The 18391-nt window shown below is 41.9% G+C and overlaps 1 protein-coding gene across 1 annotated transcript in view; it reads left to right on the forward strand.

Moving 5' to 3' along the window:
• Positions 1 to 792: 792 nt before the first annotated feature.
• Positions 793 to 18391, forward strand: part of usp43a (ubiquitin specific peptidase 43a) — a 61845-nt gene continuing 44246 nt past the window's right edge. Inside the window, exons 1-2 of the mRNA XM_058065343.2 lie at positions 793 to 1637; positions 11630 to 11788. Coding sequence (XP_057921326.2) covers positions 1023 to 1637; positions 11630 to 11788 — 774 coding nt within the window. The 5' untranslated portion in view covers positions 793 to 1022. The remainder of the gene's footprint in view (positions 1638 to 11629; positions 11789 to 18391) is intronic.

An 18391-nucleotide genomic window follows, 5' to 3' on the forward strand; every position in this document is an offset into this window, starting at 1 on the left:
CCTATTTTTAGTCCAATAGTGTGTTTTAGGCAAGGTGTTTCAGACCAACAACAGTCATACCTGGCAACAATTTTACTTTAATATAAGGGACATTTATAGGAAAAAATGTATGAAGTAAGCCTGGTTTCTTCCTACTCCTTTTTGGACGTAATGGTAATGGTTTTATTTCATTTGAACATGCATCGGATTACAATTGAGTGCATCACATAATCAGTTCACAGTTTCACATGTCCAAAAGGAGTAGGAAGAAGCAAAGCTTATTAAATCCTACCCTTCCATATGGTACTTTTAGAATCAGTAACTGTTACATTTGTTCACTTCCTGCTTTCCTAATATCGTTTAATTTTTTTTTTCCATGTACCGAAGTACTAGGTGATATGACCATCCAATGACATAATGGGTACCATAGTAAGTGTCAATATAGTGATATATATATAGCACATCATGACTGGTTCAAGACTCATCATCCTTGTATTTAGCAAACATCAACTGGACGTCTTGACTTAAACAAGTGTAAACACATTAGTCCACCATAAACTAAACCATTACAATTCATGACGGGACACTTTTTACTTACCTAATTTAGCTACATGGGTGGGTCAACAAATCTTAAAATTAAAACTGACCATTATTTTCTTTGTAAAGACAAATCTCACTGGCTGGTGTACCTAATGGAGAGGCCTGTGTGTGTTTCCGTTCCCTGCTGGGTGTGAGGGGCGGGGGTGGGCATTGTTCATGGTAGTGTATCAGGGCGGGAGGAATCAGCGGTGACGGCGGGGTAGTAGGTAGCATGGAGGATGAGGAGGCGATGAAGCTAGCACATATTCCAATATAATAGCAGCAGAGGCGAACTAAATGGCGACCCGGTGTCTCGGTGCCACTTTGTCGGCGGCGATGTTTACGGGGAGGCGGAAGGAGGAAGAGGAGGAGGAGGAGGAAAAGGAGGAGGAAGACTAGACAGTGTGGCAGACAGGTGCGCCTCCTCAGTCCGAGTGTTCCTCCCCCTGTCAGGTGCAGCAGCCATGGATCCCCGCAACAAGGACAAGACGCGAAATCCCATGAAAGCTAAAACCAGCAAGCGGAAAGAAAAGAAGCACCGAAGCGGCGTGTTCACCAGGAGGAAGTCGCTTCGGTCTTTGAGTCATTTCATGGGCAGGATTCTTAAAACTTTGAGCACTTTAGCGCACTTCGGCGAGGGACGACCGCCGGAGTACAAGGAGAAGGAGGACGACGACGGCGGCTTCGGTCGGAGCGACAACGGCGGGTTCAGAGACGACACCCTGGTGGGTCTACCGAAGGTCGGCGCCGTGAAGAAGAGCGCCACGGTGTCCTCTCACGGTTCGGTCAAAGAGCGGCTGTCGTGGTGCTACGGCGACAAGACCCCGGGCGCTCTGGGGCTCAAGAACCACGGCAACACCTGCTTCATGAACGCCGTGGTGCAGTGCCTCAGCAACACCGACCTGCTGGCCGAGTACCTCGGACTGGAGCAGTACAAGCCGGACTTGTGCCACCCGAGGGTGAACGTCCAGGTGAGGGGAGACGAGACCTCTAGGGGAGAGGTGACCGAGCAGCTGGCGTCGCTGGTTCGAGCCCTGTGGACGCTGGAATACACCCCGCAGCTCTCTGTGGACTTTAAGGTAACGTTTGTCACAAAGGGTGCTTACCTGTGTCACATTTCTTCCACCTGGTGCTTCTGTGGCAATTTATTGGAGAATGGAGGGTTACCATAAGTTGGCTCTATTTTTGTATGCAGTGTTTATACCTGTAGTAGTTGCCAGACTCTACAGGTGAGTTGTGGTCCAGAAATGGGCGTGACTAACGCAGGAATTACCATCCCTTCCCAAGACTTCATGCTGCATTCCAGGACACTGGGAAGTTTGAAACTGTGTTTCAATTTGCACACTTCCATACAAATATAAAAGAAAATGCTGCAAATCGATTGCCGGGGGAGCCAAACATTAGCTATGTAACAATAACAATTTCCAAAATGTGTCGATTCTACTATAAATGAACATTTTACATCCTATATTGTCATTGCAAGGAGTTCATTCATTCATTCATTTTCTACCACTTATCCTCACAAGGGTCACAGGGGCCTATCCCAGCTGTCTTCCGGTGAGATGCGGGGTACACCCTGGACTGGTCGCCAGCCAATCACAGGGCACATATAGACAAATAACCATTCACACTCACATTCATACCTATGGGCATTTGGAGTTGCCATTTAACCTAGCATTTTTTGGAATGTGGGAGGAAACCGGAGAAAACCCACGCATGCACGGGGAGAACATGCAAACTCCACACAGAGATGGCCTGGGGTGGAATTGAACTCGGGTCTCCTAGCTGTGAGGCCTGCGCGCTAACCACTCGCACACCATGCAGCCTATTGCAAGGAGTTATTTCAGTAAAATGTATTTAAATCAATGAGTTACTTTTTCCACAAGCAAAACAAATACTCCCTCATTTAACAAACCATGCCTTGTTTATGTTTACCCAAGTGGAATACATCCCAGCGGTATTGAATGCAGCATGGCATCACACAACAATGCCAGCACCCACAGAGACACACTCAGGGTGAGTTCACACTTGTCATTTTTTGGTTCAGTGAGAACAGACTCTAGTGTGTTTGCTTAAGCGTGAGCATTATCCAGGACCAAACAGGTGGACCGAGACTGCCTGACAAATGAGTTTTGGTCTGCCTGCAAACGGACTCTAGTCCTACTCTAGGCCACTAAACTTCTTAGAATATGCTACTGTTGTCTCATTAGACTGCAATATCCATCAATCTTATTTCTATACCGCTTGTCCTCCCTAGCATCTCGGGTATGCTGGAGCCTATCCCAGTTGTATTCTGGAGAGGGGTGGGGATACACTCTTGCCTTGGTAGACAGCAGTATGTGTGCTATTGTTTTTTGGGTCTAGAATACTGCTTACACTTAATTATTTTGTAACTTCATTCTTCTAATTCTTAATTATTCTGTTTGCAGATGATGTTGTGATTTGTAGTGAGAGTAGGGAACAGGTGGAGCAGATGCTAGAAGAGTGGAGATGCTGGACAGGAGAGGAATGAATATTAGCCGCTGCAAGACCGAGTATATGTATTACTGTGAATGAGAGGGACCCAAGTGGAAGAGTGAGGTTACAGCAAGAAGAGATACAGAAGGTGGAGAATTTTAAGTACTTGGGGTTAACAGTTCAGAACAATGGAGATTGTGAAAAGGAGGTGAAGAAGCGTGTGCAGGCAGGATGGAACTGGTGGAGAAAAGTGTCAGGCGTGATGTGTGATAGAAGAGTTCCATCCAAAAAGAAAGGAAAGGTATACAAAACTGTGGTGAGACCAGCCATGTTGTTTGGTCTAGAGACAGTACCACCGAGGAAAAGACAGGTAGCAGAACTGGAGGTAGAAGAGATGAGGATGCTGAGGTTCTCACTGGGAGTGACCGGGATGGATAGGATCAGGAACGAGTACATCAGAGGGAGACTGAGATGGTTGGGACATGTCCAGAGGAGAGATAGTGAATGTATTGGTGGAAGGATGCTGCGTTTAGAGTTGCCAGGTAGGAGCCGTAGAGGAAGACCAAAGAGGAGGTTTATGGATATAATGAAGGAGGACATGACAGTAGTTGTGAGAGAGACAGGTGCAGAAGACCAGGTTGGATTTGCTGTGTCGACCCCTGAAGGGAAAAGCCCAACGAGAAAGAAGAAGTAACTTAATTGAGTGCTCTCAATTGTCAGTAGGTGTGAATATGAGTATGAATGATCTGTATGTATTCTGCGATCGGATGGCGAACAGTCCAGGTTGCACCTTGTCTCTCGGCCAAAGTCAGCTTGCATAGGCTCTAGCTCCACCCTAGTGAGGACAAGCCATATAAAAAATATAAGGATAGATTATTTTGTAGATTTCTTGGGCAGTCGACCGTATGTTCAAAGCAAGCTCCACTTGTCAGTAGTGTTGACATCAAGTGATTAATTGGCCAAACAAAGCCCAGTCAAATAGAAACACTGGGCACGTAAGGAAGTTAATAGCAGGGTCACAATCTAATTTGAACTTTTCAGGTGAGAAAATACCCTATGCATGGTGCTGTCAGGATATTTAATTAACTCTTTTATGTAGGAGGGGGAATGAGGCTGTATATGTTAACAGGGAAGGACATCATTAGGGACACAAAGCACAAGATCCCTGCAGGTTACTTCCACCATGCATAGAGAATAAGCTGGTCATTATCTTAAAATATATACTCTCCGAAAACTCCCCAGTTAGCCACTCGTAGCCCAAAAATGTCTTTACCTAAGCAAAAAGCCATAATTGGTTGTGACGTGACACATATCTTTGTGTTTACCAGCACTTCAGGGATGTTCTTTTAAAACAAATACTTGCAAACAATGTAAAGTTTTTACATAGCATTGTAATTCTCAAAAGCCAAACTTCCTGTGTCTTATTTCCTTACACCAAAGTACACAGGTTGTATATCAGTCATATGATGTTTTATGAGTATGTGGTGGTGAGCACAGTGGGAGTTTGCATCGCTCGCAGTTACTGATTACACCAAGGTTTGTGTTTCGGTTTGGGCTGACTCACCTGCGCAACTAACCGGCATCCTGAGGTGGTTTGTCTACATTCCTTAGCAGTCATGTGGAGGGAGAGGACTTGATTTACTCCAACACTGGGCCTACAAGCTGCCCTCCCCTTGAGCTTCTTGAATGGCACTAAACCAGTTTTCTTAGTAGCCGTCTTCATATTCAAGTCTGCAATATCGGTATTGGATTGGAAGTGAAAATGTTGTATTGGGGCACCTCTAAACCTCAGCTTACCCCAAGAGACCTCAGTTTAGGTAAAAACAAACAGTTACTGCTGCCTTTTCTTGGGATTGTTTTGGAACAGAGAAGACTCGGCTTCAACACAAGGCAGCATCATGTGTCTTGTTTTTATGTTTTACAGTACAGTAAACCTCGGATATATCGGACTCGGATATATCGGAAATTCGCTCACAACGGACAGATAAAAAAAGAACCAATTTTTCTGTAATGCATTTCCAATAAAAATTCATTGCATATATCGGATTTTTTATAACGGATGGACAAAATCTCCAGTCCCGTTCCAATTTCCCTCGCATATATCGGATGGCCGCATCGTGTCTTTCTCCTGGCTCCAGATTTAGGACAAATATAAAAGTGAGTGACGTCAATAATACTAGCACAGCAGTGAATGAGATCTTAACCTCACTAGTGGAAATAACGTACGCCTGACGGGCGTAACAGGGCCTAGCTTAATTAACAATTTGTTATGCTCAGAGTCCAATAAAGTTAAATTCTCATTACCTTACGTCTCTTTTCATTGCCCAGTCCAGGTACATTGGAAACATAGTCAAGGAAGTGCCTTTTTATAACGGATAAAATGCGATTTACGCATATACCGGATATAAATCCGATATATGCGTAAAACAGACATTTTCCGGTATACGCATATAACGGATTTCGCTTATATCGGACAAAACCAGTGGGAACAATTGAATCCGATATATCCGAGGTTTACTGTATTTACACTTAGGGCAAGTAGGGCAAGTACAAATATTTACATTGCACCTAATGCAATTGTCATTTAATTAAGCGGTTGATTTAATCCCCTTACGTGCTAGTATTGCTGTTTCCATCATTTTCTTTGAGAAATAATGTCCAACTACTGTACTAGTAAATCACAGGTGGACCAGCATCAACCAAGGGATGGCCTTTTTAAGTTCCACTGTGTATAATGAAAAACATGTTTCTAAGCCTGTCACCTTGGTGGGCCTCATTTAAGCTGGTAGGACATAAAAGATAGTTCACATCAGTCAGTTCTATTACTTCCTCCTCTTAATGCCCTGAACCGGGCACTCACTTTATACTCTCATTACCACTGGCTGTAGTAAAAGGATGACCAAGAATGAGGAAGAGTTCACACATGGATTTTTTTTTCTTTATTAGAAAGATAATGAGATGATTTAAGCTTGACAGTGTGCGGCATGAGTCACGTCTTGTCCCGGACTGAGATGCATATTTTGGCTGTATCACCAGACCCGCTGGGCCTCTCCTCTGCATTGCAAAGAAAACACGTCCTTCATTTCCCCTTTCTCGCCCGGCCTTGCCCAGTTGCATGGACACAGTGATTTGTGTGTGTGCTCACACGCTGGTCAAAGCTGGAGGGAGCGTTACTGGAGCAAGTGCATCCAGCCTAGAAGACGAAGAAGAAGAGGAAGAGGAGGAGGAGGAGGAGGCCCCCCTCTGAGATGTCTCCAGTGGTGTGTACTAAGAGCTAGGGAGGATGAAGAGGACAAGGGGCCGGCATTGCTTGTAAATAAAACCACGGCCCTCCCTGTCCTGTCTCCCAGGGAAAAGGACAGGCATCCGTGAAAGCTGCTTGTAGTGCAAAATCCTTCCTAAATCCTCAAGTGCAAAAGTACTTTTTCCCAAGCTGCTTTTAATACCTAATCGTGCTATTCTTATTTGTCAAACCTCACTAATTGGTCTATTTTTGTGTGCATGAAAGTCGTAAAGGAAAAGGTACTTCACATATACAGTACTAACTGTAGCTACTTGACTCGACTCTACTACTTGACAACATTTATTATAAAATAAACACATGGTACATTAAGGCTCATCTCAACTTTGCCAGAAATTATTTTGATGATCGCCAAGAACTTTGGGAAAATACTGATGAGAAAAGTCTGAACTTTTTCGACGGTGTGTGCTCCATTACATTTTGCGCCAAAGTAACGCCGCATTTTAGAAAAAGAACTGACTACACACACCATCCACTAGTATGAACCTGGAGTTAGTTTTATGATTATTACATTACATTTGAGACCAGGGTTCAATTCCACCCTCGGCCATCTCTGTGTAGAGTTTGCATGTTCTCCCCATGCATGCGTGGGTTTTCTCTGGGTACTCCGGTTTCCTCCCACATTCCAAAAACATGCTAGGTTAATTGGCGACTCCAAATTGTCCATAGGTATGAATGTGAGTGTGAATGGTTGTTTGTCTATATGTGCTCTGTGATTGACTGGCCACCAGTCCAGGGTGTACCCCGCCTCTCGCGGAAGACAGCTGGGATAGGCTTCAGCACCCCCGTGACCCTCGTGAGGATAAGCGGTAGAAAATGAATGAATGAATGAACATTACATTTTGATGTATGTAGTAAAAGGCAGTGTTCTTGAATGAATTAACATGAGGTTTTGCACTTGCATTCCCGCATAATGTCAGCATGATGTGAAAAAAAAATACACTATTCTATCTGAGCAGCGTGGGAGAAATTTAGCACATGCACCATGGTGCATTCAAGGACCGTCAAACATTGTTCCCAAATATGCATGCAAAAACAATTGGTAAATACAGGATTTCGTTCAATCGTGGTTTTTCACTCAAAAAAAGAGATGTGCAATTTCGTTTTAGCTAGTCAGCAGGTTAGTTTTGTGAAAGTGATGCGTTTGCGCTGTCAGCAAAATAATACAGTGTGCAAATAATTACCACATATCTCCAAATGTCGCCAGTTCATACGTCTCACTAACTGTCCGCACCGGTTCCCAAAAAAGGCTATTAACAAAGGCTATAACAAGCACCTCTGTGCCTCACTACTGCAGTACTGAGGCTAATGAACAGGCTGGCTAACATAGCTCACAATAAATGAAAAAAATGTTGAAAGCATACTGTTAAGGTTGCCTGAAGCACTGTCCTATTTTTACGTAGTAAACCAAAAAATAATAGCACCGGTTGGGTGTTACTAGACCAGTGTTTTTCAACCTTTTTTGAGCCACAGCACGTTTTTTACATTGGAAAAATCTTGTGGCACACCACTAACCAAAAATGTTACAAAATGTCACCACGACCTCACACGTGCATCAATAAGTCTATCGGAGGAACAACGTAGGTGTTGCCACACGGACCAATATTACATTGCCCTGCCAGTCTTTACACCACAGACACTCGACAGTAGCCACGTTTTTACATGACGACTTTTTCTCTTTCCGAATGACCTTTTGTAGTAAAACGTAAACATCAACATCACGTGATACTGGCTTTCCAGTTTTTCTTTCACTTGTTGGAATAACTCCTTATTGCCAGTTTTTCGTCTGTCCAGTCTTGAAATTTAGTTTGAATCAAAAACAAACCTTGTTTAGTCCAGTGCCGATTGCTGGCCTCCATTTTTAAAACTGAAGAACATCTGGATCTGCGCGTTACGTCATATCTGAGCATGCGCTGAAAGAACGCACCCGGGATAAATTTAAACAGGAAAAGATCACATTCAATTTTGCTAATATTTTATAATTAAACTCAGGACATGTTTTATATAGATATATATTATCTTTTTTAATAAAACTGGACTTGTGAATAAAGTATAGAAGTGTTTAGATTCTGTTTCACAGATGGCGCTAATGCACACGAAAGCTGCTTGCCAACCGCCAATAAACAAGAGAAGAAGAAAAACACCACAAAGAAGAACGCACCCTGACAAATTTCCGTTTGAGCGGGTACAAGATACCTCAATCGGATTGGTTAAAGGAATATTCCATCTCTGTTCAATTCAATTAATCAATGTTAATGCTATAAAAAGTGATATTGGATAATTCCTCACGGCACACCTGATGGTTTCTCAAGGTACACTAGTGTGCCGCGGCACAGTTGTTGAAAATCACTGTACTAGATAGTGATGATGACATCACTGGTAGAGCTGGTGGATGTTCACCGATTTAAAACCAAAAATTGTAGAAATAGACTGTTTCTCCAATTGGTCGTGTCAATTGCAGGTCACTCATACAATTAATGTTCATACGCTATATACACCCCCATGAAATAGCAGCACAGCAAAACAATGACTGGAATGTATTCACGCACACCGACTCATGTGTGACAATAGAGATAGACACATTGGAAGCACTTGTCATCTGCTACACTCATGATGTCTGACGCAGAAGATAAGCTTTCACCGCTGTTTCATCTCCTTGTTTTCAACTGTTTCATGTCTTTATGCAACACACACACACACACACACACACAGTTGGAGCAAATCATTTCAACAGCTTGCACAGTTATTCAAATGAATTTCCCAACCATTCTACAAAGATACTGTGTATGTAGCAGTATTTAATGTTTGCCCTCAAGTTGAGCTTCGACAGTACACGAAAAGATGCAAAATGTTGAACTTTGCCATTGCTGAGTTACCACACATTTGGGGCTGATTAAAGGGACAAGTGTCCTTCTATTGGTGGAGTGCTGGCGCACATTAATTTGACTGGAAAACACAGCGAGGGGCTTTACACTTGTGGCCTAAAGCTTTTTAATAACACAGGCACTTCTTTTGAGAGTTGTTGAGAGAGGGGCTGCGTATTCATCTTTTTTCACGCTTGAAGGGCCGTGGATCCGTGAGGCTCGAGGAGCTCAGGAGACAAGATGAAGCGAGGCGTTTGAAGTGGTCTTCTTTGTTTGGGGGGCGCACAGGAGGTGTGTGACAATGGCATAGGACAACACTGATGGATTGTCTCCTGCTTTCTTTCAAGGACCTTTCACGTGTGAAGATGTTTACATTTGTTTGCAGACATAAATCGTAGCGGTGGAAACGTGCCACCTGGACTCTGATGGGTGATTGTTTTTTTGTTTTTGTTTTTTTTAAGAATGGAACAGATGGTACCGGAATAAATTTAAGCAATAAAATTACTCATCTTTTTATGAGCACACAGCAATTTGTCAAGTCTAAATGCTGGTACGCTTACAGGCCACAACATTAGGTACTGTGTGGGCTGCATGCTAACCACTACCCCACCGTGCAGCTCGACAAATAAAGTTCATTCATTCATTTTCTACCGCCTATCCCAGCTGTCTTCGGGCAAAAGGCGGGGTACACCCTGGACTGGTGGCCAGCCAATCACAGGGCACATATAGACACACTCACATTCATACCTATGGACAATTTGGAGTCGCCAATTAACCTAACATGTTTTTGGAATGTGGGAGGAAACCGGAGTCAGCTGTCCAGAAAAATTGTAATCGGTGCACCCCTAATTATCACTAACATGAGCAACCGTTTATTCATGTACTTTGTGAACACAGTGATTGGGACTTCACCTGAGTAGCAAAGCTACCTGAGTAGTATTAGATACCCTCATCCTATGTGTTCCCTTAGTTTTGCATTAATTTGATGAAAGACCATTCCATCTTCCATCTGTTTAGCTTGTTTTCAATACGGCAAATACAAATAAACTCATATGGCGTTCTATCACACAGGCACAGCAGATGGTCTCACTTAGCCTGGCGGCAGCTGTGTCTCAAAGCAATCACCACCGACTCTTTAGTTAGATACTTTAGTTTGTCTGACGAGTAACCAAACTGTGTACAAACACACTATTGTTTATGTTGCTATGCCGCTTATCCTCACTAGGGTCACCGGTATGCTGGAACCTATCCCAGCTGTCTTAAGCTAAGAGGCGAGGTAAAACCTGAACTGGTTGCCAGCCAATCGCAGGGAACATATAGATAAAGATACTTACATTCATACCTGTGGTCGATTAACCTACATGTGGGGATGTGGGAGGAAACCAGAGAGAGAAAACCCTACATGCTAACCACTCGACCACCATGCGGCCCTGTGAGAGAGCAGTCTGTTGATTTAGCAGAATGATTGGTACCTAGAGCTTCACTCGCCATATAAATTGCTTGGGTATAGAATAAAAAGACAGACTGACGATTGCTTTGCCGATGGGAGGAGTAGCTGATGTTGTGTTGTTAGAGTCAACCAGACAAGACACTGACCCTCCACCGCAAAGAGGACGGGGCACTAATTGGAAGCAGGTCATAAATATACAGGGGCTGGTAGTTCTGACATTTGAAAACTCATTTTATATTACAACTAGGGCTGTCATGGGACAAGACGATGCATGAGAAGGAGTACAGGAGAAAGTAATGAGGTTTTAACATTCATTTGAAGAAAAGTACAATAAAAAAAATATGACAACACATAGCAAGCAGTCACTTGCTGGCGCTGTGAACACCAAGGTATGTTGCATTGCAAGGTGTGTCTAAAGCACTTTATGTGCGCTGTCACACATGCTATAGTTCAGTCTGATTGGCTTCCTTTTCTCCAAAGGAAAATATTACTCTTTTAGACCACATTGTAATAGATTACCAAGTATACTGCACAACAAAGAAGTAACAGAACCAATGTTGTAATAGCGGTAACGAGCAAACTAGTCAGCCAGCATCAATGATGATGATGACTTCATTGCAAAGAACAGTACAAACTCATGAGTTTAACACCAACAGCTGAGTAGCACCATCACACTTTAAAGCGCATGTAGAGGTAGATAAAGCTGCTGCATGCTAACCACTCATGACACTTCAAATACAGCTACTGTCTTGTGGAGACATGACACTTTGATACAGCCGCAGCTGTTATGCTAATGTTTTCAGTAATTAAGAATCCTTGTGATTATTTGCTTTGTAGCCCACAAGAAGACACTCAGGCCTTGTCCACACGTAGCAGGGTATTTTTATTCTGACATTTCCTAGTAACCACATCTAAGCGATGTAGGTCCGAGGCTGGTTGTTGTATGATTACATTCCAGATTACTCTCATTGACTGATCGTTATGCTGACTTTCTTTCAGAGCATCGTGGCCAAATATGGCACTCAGTTTCGGGGCAACTCTCAGCATGACGCCCTGGAATTTCTCCTCTGGCTGTTGGACAGAGTTCATGAAGATGCCAAAAACCCAAACAACAATAACAGCAGTAGCAGTAGCAACAACGCCAAAGCCAACGTCAAGGTGAGGTCATGCTTTGTCAGTGGCTTTGAACATTTGAAATGGTTTTGTGATCGCATTCATGGCTAACAGTTACAGCATCTAATGGCAGTTTTTGCTCTCGTGTCAACTTTGTAACCTTGAACTTTGGAAGTATTTGTTTCTACTCATGGAATGAGAAGGAGTGGGTAGGGCAGACACATCATGATGATGTTGTGTCAGACATTTTATCATGACACAAACCGACTTCTAATAATATTTACCTTTGCAGAAACATACTGTACATTGGAGAACAGTTCAGTGTCACTTCATGGGGCTAGTTCTGTCCAAAATGTCAATACACTTTTTTTGTGATACACTTTTACAAAAATTGAACTATTTCTTTCAATACAGGGTCCTCTTGTTTGTATTGCCATCACCCCCCCGATAGCGTTGCTAATAGAGGCATGCTTCATATGCCAAATAAACATCTTAAGGCCATGACGCTCATTAAGCTGCTAGTAGATGCTATGATAAAGCCGGCTTTGCTCCGCTGATGCAACCAGGCAGAGACCGGCTTTTCATAGTAAGGATCATCTCTGATTTTTTTTTTTGTCAATGCTGATCCCCTTTCTAAACATATTTCATTGTATCGCACAATACGTTATTGTTAGTATAGTACGATAATATGACGATGTTGGGAATCCCGATTTAGACCTCCATGTTGGCTCATTGTATTTTGACCCTTGAATTCGCTTGTAGGTACGCATTTTGTTACATTTTACTGGTTTCAGTTTCGAGTTCAGTTTCCGAAACCTGGATCATACTCATGTGTTGAAGCACCAATGCATGCTACACCGTCTCGCCCCAAATTTTAGGCATGGATGGCAAGGGAAGTTTACGAAAATGGACATCAGTTCCAAACTGGATACCCTCCATCTTTACCACCTGGAGAAACATTCCCATTATTGACTCCTGGATCCCATCCCAACTGACCTTGTCCTGGACTGTTTGCCAGTCAATCACGGGTCTCATATAGACAACAAACATTTACACTCATATATATAGGGGCAATTTAGAGTCACCAACTAACTTAACATACATGTTTTTTCTACACATTCCAAATAACATCATCAGTGCTATAGTTTCCTTAAAGCCTCATATGTAAAGTGATGGGTGAAGTTCCATGGCAGAAAAGAGCAAATGGAGGGAAGGTGGTATTGGTGGCAGAGGAGGGCGGGAAATGGTCTCAGAGGATTTTTGTCTTTCAAGTCCTCTTGGGAAACAAGCGTTGAGGCTGATAGAGGTCATCAGATAGACCTGACAAGAGACTTTACGCCTGTCAACACTCTTCTTGTTGAGTTCACACCCATGATTGGTGCTGTGTGTCTTTTTTCCATTACATACAGCAGTGATTTTCAACCACTGTGTACCTTGAGAAACCGTCAGGTGTGCCGTGAGGAATTATCCAATATCACTTTTTATAATTAACATTTATTAATCATCATTTGCAAATATGATGTCAATAGCCATTATGTCAATAGTATACATGGACCCAAATATTCCAATTGTTATTTGCTCAAACGGAAAGAATTGAACAGGGATGGAATATTCCTTTAACCAATCCGATTGAGGTATCTTGTACCCGCTCAAACGGAAAGTTGTCAGGGTGCCGCCTTCTTCGTGGTGTTTTTCTTCTTCTGTTGTTTATTGGCGGTTGGCAAGGAGGTTTCGTGTGCATTAGCGCCATCTGTGGAACAGAATCTAAACCCTTCTATACTTTATTCACAAGTCCAGTTTTATTAAAAAAGATAATATATATCTATATAAAAAATGTCCTGAGTTTAATTATAAAATATTAGCAAGATTGAATGTGATCTTTTCCTGTTTAAATTTATCGCGGGTGCGTTCTTTCAGCGCATGCTCAGATATGACGTAACACGCAGATCCAGACGTTCTTCGGTTTTAAAAATGGAGGCCAGCAATCGGCACTGGACTAAACAAAGTTTGTTTTTGATTCAAACTAAATTTCAAGACTGGACAGACGAAAAACTGGCAATACGGAGTTATTCCAACAAGTGAAAGAAAAACTCGGGGAAGCCAGTATCATGTGATGTTGATGTTTACGTTTTACTGGGCATGCCCTATTGACAATTCTGTTTGATTTTCACGGCGCATGTAGACAAGAGATTGGAATATTCCTTTCCATGGATACCATTGTTTCCCGAAAGGTCATTGGGAAGGAGAAAAAGTGGTGATGTAAAAAAAAAAACAACAAAACTGTGGAGTGTCTGTGGTGTAAAGACTGGCAGGGCAATATAATATTGGTCCGTGTGGCAACACCTAGCTTGTTCCTCCTATAGACTTATTGATGCACGTGTGAGGTCGTGGTGACATTTTGTAACATTTTTGGTTAGTGGTGTGCCACAAGATTTTTACAATGTAAAAAACGTGCCGTGGCTCAAAAAAGGTTGAAAAACACTGACATACAGTATTATATGATGCTGACCTATTCAATTCGTAGTCCATGGGCCTTATCTGGCTCAGGACCGATCTGCAAGTGGTTCCGACTGTGGGCCATCCAGAGACCTGAGAAAAAAAATACATTTCACAAGCCCTCAGAACATTTCTGTCAAAATTCCTATCATAGTATAGGCTGTGACACTCAACGTTCATGAATCAGTCCAGAAGAGGGCATCCTCAGGTGACCCATATGGACACAAATAACCAGAATTGTATGCTGCGTCGTCACACACGTGACCTTTACATCAGAAACAACATGGATGTCCTCAGAACTGTGTTGGTTGTAGCTATTGGTGAAGCGTTTTTTTCTTGCTTGTTTTTGTAAAGCCAAATACTGCTTCACATTGAAGAGTGGAGACGAAGAAGCCCTTTGAGATCAGCCATTTCCCTCAAATAACCATTCCACAACCAAGTCATCTTCTTTTTAACAGACTACAATGACAGAGGATGATTCTAATTTGGATAGAATTTTAGGAACTACTGCCACCTACAGGTTTGGCATGCTTATGACTGAGGTGAACTGAGGGAAATAAACAGTTTTACAAATACTTTGCTATGTGTGGACAAGTCTTGAAGGTGATTTGTGGTATATCTCTGTTGTGGTCTAGAATACCGGACTTTAATGGTATTTTCTTTCCCATTGTCACCTCTCTGCAGACATTTTAATTCAATTGCAGTGCAACGACCTCATCTGTCAAAGAGGTACTATAAAACATGATATAGTCAAAGGGGGATTTATTCCAAGGCTGTTGAAAGCGGTCTGAGATGGCTTTGTTAGTTTAGAGCTGAATTACATTAGACTGGACAGACATGGATTGTCTCATGCTGCACTTACTGCACCCGCTCCATGAGCAGTGTCACCAGTTTTACAGCTTTGCCCAAGTAATATTACGTAACAAACACAAAGGCAGCTCATTCATGTTAATTCACCTTCAAACGGGACCTTGCTAAACCTGCTTGGTGTCATTCGCATGCTTCACTTGGCACCACATTCTTTCGCAAAGCTGAGATAAGACAACAGATAAGACACTTTGGACACTTTTTGGGGGTAATTTTATCAGTATTTGACAACTTGATGCAACCAACTGTTGAAAAGATCAAATTGTTTTAATTTGTTTCTCAATCTAGCCAGGTGGGCATGTTTAGGACTGTGACCTAAACGTGGAGGTGTGTGCTCGACAGAGTGTCAGTCTAATTTAAGAGTTGCTCCACTTTGCACCCTAAGGCTCAGCAGATCTTGAAAAACGCAGAAGGAATTTGGCAGAAATCCTCACGTTGTGAGAAAAGACCAGAAAACGTTGGCTTTTGCTTGAAGGTGTATGAATCTCAACATTTTGAGAGTAGTTTAATTCTGCCTGAAGTCCAGTGTGAGTGAGTTGGATGTCAGCTGAGAACATGTAAGAACTCCTCCATCTCAGCCCACCGACAGACAGCATTGCATTCTGTGGTTTACTGATGCCAGACCAGCGCCCAGACATTATGTATGCATTATTCCTTTTAAATGTCGATAGTGGTTTGGCCTTTTACGGCCCAGGGGGTTTAACTGTGGCGGAGGAGAAAAAAAAATCCTTTGGGCCCCCGCAGCCAACTGCAGAGACTTTGAAATCGGGTCAGTGAAAACGGTACAGCCAGCCAGCCAGCATGTGAGCGGGCCCTCTTATCGACATGGACAGAAATAGTGAGTTTGATAGCTCTCCATGAGAGTTTGCCCCATGTTCTCCAGGGTAAGGCTGGAGGAGGGGGAGGCGAGAGGGCAAATGTCAATGCATGAGACAAGTCAGCTGACAGGCAGCGGTGTTGCATGATGGGAGGGAAGCGGTTGATGGGTGTAAGGCATAAATACATGAATACACTCGTGTGATTTCTAAGACATGACGTTTCTGTAGACGTACCATGTCAAAGTTTTCTAATGTATTTTTCCATAGACAGACTATCTGACCAAGACCAAGTAGTCTCCAGAAAAAAAACATGTACCACTTACTTTATGTAATGCAGACAGGTAGAAGATGGCTAATTCTCAATGTGCATGTTTAATTTAGAGGATTACCCAAATCTGACCTTTGCGGGAGAGCTGAAGCGTGCTATGACAACTATCCAAACTAAACTAAATGCATGAACCAAAGTGTAAGCTAGACAGCCTCATAAATCAACGCAAACATCATTACTGACAAACAAATCGGTTGTTTGTAACAACGGAGCGTAGAAGGGTCGAGCCACCCACTGCCAATGAAATGCCATCACTGACGGGAGACATGAAAAATTAAAAATGTCCTCTTCGTTTAAAATAGGGAGAAGGAGACAAGCCAAGATCAGCATTTTGAGCGGCAGTCCCATTCATTTATGGTAATGATAATGATTTAATTTCATTTGAACATGCATCAGGTTACAATTGAGTGCATCCCATAATCAATTGACAGTTCCACATGTCCAAAAAGAGTAGGAAGAAGCAAAGCTTATTAAATCCTACCCCTACATCTGGTTCTTCTACAATCAGTAACTGTTACATTTGTTCACTTCCTGCCTTTCTAATATTATTTAAGTTTTATTTTTTTTAATTTAATTTTATAAATTTTTTATTTTGTTATTTTTTATTACTTTTATTTTATTTTTTTATTTTTTGTCATGTACTGAAGTACGATGTGATATGACCATACAATGCCATAATGGGTACCATAGTAAGTGTCAATATAGTGATATATATAGCACATCATGACTGGTTCAAGACTCTTCATCCTTGTATTTAGCAAACATCAACTGCTTGTATTGTTTCTTGAATTGGCTCATCGTTGTGCATTGTTTGAGTTCCTTACTCAATCCATTCCATAGTTTGATTCCACATACTGAAATGCTATGACTTTTTAACGTAGTCCTAGCATAGAAGTGTTTCAAATGTACTTCTTCCCTGAGATCATATTTCTCCTCTCTTGTAGAGAAGTATTGGATGACATTTTTAGGTAATTGGTTATTTTTAGCCTTATGCATTATTTTAGCTGTTTGAAGATTAACTATATCAGCAAGTATACATATTTGTGATTTTAGAAATAAGGAGTTAGTATGTTCTCTATAGGTGGCATTATGAATTATCCTTACTGAGCATGTTGTTAAGATTGCTTTCATAGTTATTACCCCATATTTCCACAAGTAAGATATGGTAGAACCAGAGAGCAATAAACAGTGGAGTGATTTCTGATTGAGAACAAATTTTGCTTTGCTCAATATTGAAATGTTTCTTGCTGTTAGCTTAGGTGATTTAACACACTTTAAAAGCTTAACTAAAAGAAAAATGTCATCCTTAAATAAAAACTGTACAAGCTGCAGCACTGTTTTTTTTGTTTCACCCTGCAGATGTAAATGTAATTACATTTTAAGCCAATTAACTCCAACAACTGATTATATTATACTGTATTTGCTTCCCAAGTCAACACACAAGGAGTGATGGATAACATTTGCACAGCCATTCAGGCTCAAACAAGATGTGTAGCACCAGTAGCCATTGACCTGCATAAATGCTGCTTTTTCACGTCTTCTTAGGTTTCTGCTAAATGAACCAGATGATCTTGCTGCAAGGAGTTGCTGTTTCCACCTCAGAAGTGGTTTTTAGCAGTTAATTAAGTTTGACTAATTCCCTCCCCAGGAAATGATCAACAAAACAAGAGCACTTACTGGCAACATGCCGCAGATACAATAACTACAAAAGATATGGCATCTCTTAGAGTGTCAATCAAAAATGAAAGGTAAAAGACACAGATGCACACACACAGGCATGTATGCGTATGCCTTTGGAGGTGCATTGATATTTGAAAAGATGCCTTTCTTTAACTAGGCAACAAACATTTGAAAGATGAGCTTGTTTGCTTAACAACAAAAAGTGGAATGAAAATGTGGCTCAAATTCAGGCCTTGCACTAAATTATACATGCATAATAAATAGATCATTTTTGTGTCAAAAACAGTGGATAGAAATTCAGTATTTTTGAGTTTACTGCTCAGTTGCAGATGCGGTGTTCTACTCAGAAGTCTTTATCTGCTGCAGTGTTCAGGCAGGAAGGTAAACACTTGAATTTAGGATGAAGGATGCAGAATGCATCATGTGCTTCTCATCTAAGGTAAAGTGAAGAGCATTTTA

This window comes from Doryrhamphus excisus, linkage group LG9 (assembly GCF_037039965.1).
Source record: "Doryrhamphus excisus strain RoL-2023G ecotype Guam linkage group LG9, RoL_Dexc_Guam_v1.1, whole genome shotgun sequence".
Lineage (NCBI taxonomy): Eukaryota > Metazoa > Chordata > Actinopteri > Syngnathiformes > Syngnathidae > Doryrhamphus > Doryrhamphus excisus.